Source organism: Crocodylus porosus, unplaced genomic scaffold (genome assembly GCF_001723895.1).
Source record: "Crocodylus porosus isolate Cpor-Errol unplaced genomic scaffold, CroPor_comp1, whole genome shotgun sequence".
In the NCBI taxonomy this organism is placed as follows: Eukaryota; Metazoa; Chordata; order Crocodylia; family Crocodylidae; genus Crocodylus; species Crocodylus porosus.
The window spans coordinates 201,813,065-201,818,325 of NW_017728906.1; the positions used below are offsets into that span (position 1 = coordinate 201,813,065).

A 5,261-nucleotide genomic window follows, 5' to 3' on the forward strand; every position below is an offset into this window, starting at 1 on the left:
CTTTTCCAATTGACCACCAAGGCTTTCCAGTCCTGCCCTCTGCAGCCACAGAGAACAGCCTGTTTCCATCCCCTTTATAACCAGGCGTCAGGTATTTGATGGCTGCTCTCAAATCCACCCCTCAGTCATCTCTTCTCCAGACTAAATAGCCCTCCTTCTTTCAGCCTTTCCTCATAAGTAAGTCTGGGTTCCCAAATCCCTAATCATTTTAGTTGCTCTCTGCTGGACTCCAATTTGTCCACATTTTCCTTGAAGCGTGGGGCCCAAAACTGGGCACAGTGCTCTAGGCAAGGCCCCACCAGTGCTGAATAGAGTGGGATCATCACTTCCCTTGACTGCAAGGAATGGTCCTGTTAATACAGCCCAGTATGCTCCTGTCTCATATCTAAATTGTCATCCATAATAACCATTGGGTCCTTATAAGCCACGACTCATGGTTGATTCTCAAGGAAGTGGGGCTTGCTTGCTGTGATGCTCATCCAGTACGTACCTGTGTGGTGGTGCCTGCCACTTTAAAACCCTGGAGCAGGCTGTGGAGCAGCTGGCAGGTGCAGTGTGACCTCCTAACGATGTGGTCATGTGACTGCAAGAGGACTCCTGGATTGGAGGATGGGGCTGGGCAGCCTCAATATAAACAGAGTGCAGCTGCAGTTGTTGCAGAGATGGTGCTGGAGTAACATTGCCCAGCTGGAGATCTGCTCCTCCCACAACACCTCAGGTAGGAGCTATGGGGACAGAGGAGGTTCCTGGTCCTGAGGAATGACCTAAAACTACACAATGCTGGGGAGAGTGGTGCAGTGTGGCCATGAACACCATGTGCCCCTGGGGGCTGGGGGTGGGGGTACAGCAAGCTCCCGCAGGTGGAGGTGGCACCGTTGATGGTGGGAGCATGGCAATAGCAAGCGGGGAGGTCCCACAGGCAGTTGCAGCACTGTCGGCAGCAGGGGGGGCGTGACAAGTGATGACCAGTGGTCAGTGACCATCTGCAAATGCCACCAGCAGTGGCCAGCAGCAATCACGGACAGCCCACAGATGCTGCCGGCAGTGTCAGCACCTGGGGGGGTGGCAAGTGGCGACCAACCGCAGGCACTGCAAGCAGTATCAGAGATGCCTTTTCACAGGGGCTGCACCGCCATGCTCAGGGAGTGTACGTGCACCCATGTGCACCCCCTATGCTTCACTAATGGGTGGGGCTGCCTGTGGTGGGGTGGTCTCCAGGAAATGCTACACCAGTGCCTCTCTAGGGAAAGGCGAGTATGGGGTACCAGATAGCCTCAACCCCCATGGCCTGGTGGGTTACCCCATAGAGGGGAAAAGTGAGGGGTCCAGGCACGTTGTCAGACACCTGAGGCCAAAAAGGTGTAAGATGTAGCAGCCCCAGTGAGGGGGTGGTTTAGTAGTCCTGGTGGCGGGGTGGGGGGTGTGAATAGGCCTTGTAGAGTGGGGTCTGTGTGGGTGAGCCTGAAGGACTGTGCATAGGCTGGCCTTAGAGATCAAGTGATCTGTTTGTGGAGGGGCCCAAGAAGGCTGACCTGTATGAGAGGGCTAGCTGCTCAAGAACCAATCCAGAAAACCCTCAAATGGTCAATGCTGGGGCCAGGACCAGAATGTCAAAGAGCAAGGAAGCCCACTGCAAGGGATGGCCAGAGCCAGGGGCCTGGAGTCATGACTGGTCTAGAGGCAAAGCCAGGGCCTATGAGGCCAAAGGTCCTGGAGGGGGCTGCTGCCAAGAGGGACAGGGGTCTAGGGAGTATGTAGCCCCGCATGATGGTGGAGGTTAGGCCACCTGACTAGGAGGGATCCAGGTTGGGGTCCCTCATGTCAGACTGGAATGTAATGGGACCCAGTATGGAGCTGGAGCCATGTAGGGATGCCATCTGTGGGCATGGGACATGGTATAGGGATGGCATGGAGCCATGTATTACACCCTTGCATAGGGCTGTAAACGAGCAGACTCTAGCCTTATAAACAATTACTTATTAAGTTACAACAAAGATGTGGCAGGAGAGACAGGTAGGCAGACTGCCCTAGGCGGGGGGCAGGTCGACGATTGGACCAGTCACAAGACAGCACCCTGTCACGGTATCCAACACCCCACATGATGGCACAGGTTAAGCCCTGGCCTTGCCTCTAGATGAGTCAGGACTCCAGGCCCCTGGCTCTGGCCATCCCTTGTGGTAGATGTCCTTGCCCTTTGGCTGTTCTGGTCCTGGCCCCAGCCTTAACCAGTATCCAACACCGAAAATTAAGCTCTGTGGGCCTCGATCATGCTGTGCTGCCTGCCCTGCCTGGTCCATACAGCCTAGGCAGGCCAGCTTGTCCATCTCTCTGGGTGGCATTTGAACCCGACTATTCTAGCTGGAGACCATAAAAAACTCCTGGCTCTGATCATCCCTGCATTCAGCACTGCCCAGCAAGTCGGGTCCCCTAGAGCCAGGAGATTAAACATTAAGTGCTCTTTCTATTTGCCTCCCAGCCCCTAAGTTCTCAGGGTGCATTGGGGAGCCGGAGGCCAGTGAGACCCTCCCAGGAGGATGAAGGGCAGGAACCTGACTGGTTCCTTCCTCCACCTGTTGTTACTAAGCAGCACCAAGCAGCTTGGGCAGGGACCATCTCTGCCACTCAGCATCAGTTACCATGATATCTAAAATCTGAAAGCGGAGAGTCACATGAAATAACATGACTCCAGGAGCTGGTGCTTTAGTCACATCCCAAGCTTCAGCTAATGTCCACCAGAGCTGGCAGCATCACAGAATGTGTGTTCACATGGGAGTGCATTCAACAGCTGAATAGGGTTCAAGAGCTGGGATATTCAGACACTGGAGGGTGCATTTACATTTTGCAAACAGCCTGGGGACTGGGGAAGCCCAATTACCCAGAGACCTGACCAGGCAGGTACTCCTGGGTGCCCTAAATCAGTGGCACTCCTCACTAGACTCCTCATTAGTCTCAAGTCCTGCCTTGGATTTCTGCTTTCACTTGTTTCTTGACTATGGGGAAAATAACATAAGGGTAATACTTTTGTTGCAAAGAGCCCAGAAAGCCACAATGTTTCTGACACTGATTTCCTATTTGAAATCTCTGGGCTTATATCAGGACTCATTGGTGAGTATGTGCCCATCTAATAGTGCCACGATTGCGTGGTGCCTTTACAACAGTGGGTCTCAACCTTTTTAGACCTGAGGCCCCTCTTGGAAAGCACCACTCTTAATTTTCAATCTTTTTTTGACTACAGAAAAATACTAGAGCAATTCTGGATTAGCCAGTCCCAGCAGGGCAGCATGGGTTGAGTACTCTGGGCTCCTGTCTGATCCAGCAGCTAACCTTTCTCCTGCCCTGCTGCGGTGTGTTCGCTCCTCCTGGGCATGCAGCTCCTATTTCACAGCCCTGCAGACAGTTTTTAACTCATTCAAATGATGTCCTTTTTGTATTTGTTTCCATTTTAAACTGAATCACACAGCCTGAGACCCCTGGCAAAACTTCTAGTTTCTTTTTACCTGGAGAAAAATAGGTGCTGTCTTATACAGGCTGCCCTACAGCTCCCCCCCTCCCCCCTGTTCAAAATCCTAGATCTGCCCTTGCATGTTTTCATCCCTAACAGCATTCTTGAAAGGATCTTGGGCAACCCCCGGAGAATGAACAGCCAAGATGGCTAATAGCATCCTGGGCTGCTTTAGTAGGAGCATTGCCAGCAGATCATGGAAATTATTCTTCCCTTCTATTTGGCACTGGTGAGGCTACATCTGGGGTCCTGTGTCCAGTTGTGGCCCCCCCCAACGACAGAAAAGATGTGGACAAATCGGAGGAGGGCAACAAAGATTGTTTGGAGGCTGGGGGACATGCCTTGTGAGGAGAGGCTGAGGGAGCTGGGTTTATTTAGCCTGGAGAAAAGATGGAGTGGGGGGAGTGAATAGCTGCCTTCAACTCCCCGCAGGGGGGTTGCAAAGAGGATGGAGCTGAGCTGTTCCCAGTGGAAGCAGGTGACAGGACAAAGAGCAATGGGCCCAAGCTGCAGCAAGGGAAGTAAAGGTTGGATATTAGGAACAATTTTCTCACTTGCGAAGCACTGAAAGCCCTGGCTGGGATGATGCAGCCCTAGTTGGGATGGGTTTGAAGCCGTGGCTGGGATGATGCAGCTGGGGCTGGTCCTGTTGAGCAGGGGGTTGGACTAGATGTCCTGAGGTCCCTTCCCACCCTCCTTTCTGCGGCTCTCCGGCAGCTGCAGCCTGAAAAGCACTGTGCAGGCGAAGAGCCTGGGGAAGCCAGGGCGGAGACAGGCGGATCCCAGCCCCTGCCTGGCCCCGGGAAGCAGCTGACAGCCCGAGGAGGTGGCGCTGGAGCAGCAGCTGGTGAGTGTGGGCTCCCAGACGGGCTCACCGGGGCAGGGGAGGAGCAGGGTGGTCCCTGGCACCTGCTGCTGCTCGCCCTAAACTTGCTCCCTGCTCCACCTGGGCAGGTGCCAGTTCTGCCCAGCAAATGCTGGCAGGGAAGGGGCCCCCTGCTCCATGCCCCATGGGTGGCGTGGGGGTGACATCTTGCAGATCCCATTACTGCTGGCTGTATGCTTTGATCCCCCTGCTCAGGGGGGCTGGGTTTTTAGAGGTGAGGGGTGGAGCTGCCTGGGAGGGTTTGAGCACCCCTTCGGGGGCCCTCCGCTTGCTGCTTCCCAGCAGGTGCCGAGCGCAGGTTCCTCCGTGGCCGTGCCCCGAGGGCCATGCAGGCTGTGGGCACACTTAGCACCCAGCCTCCTCCAAAATGATGCCCACTGACTTCAGAGCCAAGCGGGGGCCACACCCGAGGGCGCACCAGCAGGCTGGTCAACAGGGAGTCTGGGGAGCCTACAGCCCCCAGGGGCAAGCCACAGACTTTTTGCAGAGGTGGCCTCCATTATCAGTGGGAAGTAGCCATGTCTTCTTCTTAGGAGCCCTCCCCCCCCCAAACCCACTGTGTGAAAGGCTCTGCGGACATGGGTGGGCTCGCTTTGCAACAAGCATCGGGGTCCTGGCACCCCTTTCACTGCAGTTTCTCTTTCAATGATACCTTTGTGGACGAGGCTTGGTTTCTCATCAGTTTAATCGGTCGTATCAATCAGTGTTTCTCAACCCCTGGCTTGCAGGAGTATATGAAAGGGTCTCAAACAAACTTTAAAAATGGATTGACAAGGTTTTAAAATGGAGAAAAAGCATAGGAAACTGTGGCTTTTCCCTTGCAGGCTGGCCCCCCTGTCCCAAACACCCCATGCTGCCACCCCCCTGCCCCAC

At 54.6% G+C, this 5,261-nt stretch overlaps 1 protein-coding gene across 1 annotated transcript in view; it reads left to right on the forward strand.

Moving 5' to 3' along the window:
- The first annotated feature begins 609 nt into the window (after positions 1-609).
- P2RY2 (purinergic receptor P2Y2) overlaps positions 610-5,261 on the forward strand; it is a 32,191-nt gene continuing 27,539 nt past the window's right edge. Inside the window, exons 1-2 of the mRNA XM_019528564.1 lie at positions 610-718; positions 4,235-4,349. Coding sequence (XP_019384109.1) covers positions 610-718; positions 4,235-4,349 — 224 coding nt within the window. The remainder of the gene's footprint in view (positions 719-4,234; positions 4,350-5,261) is intronic.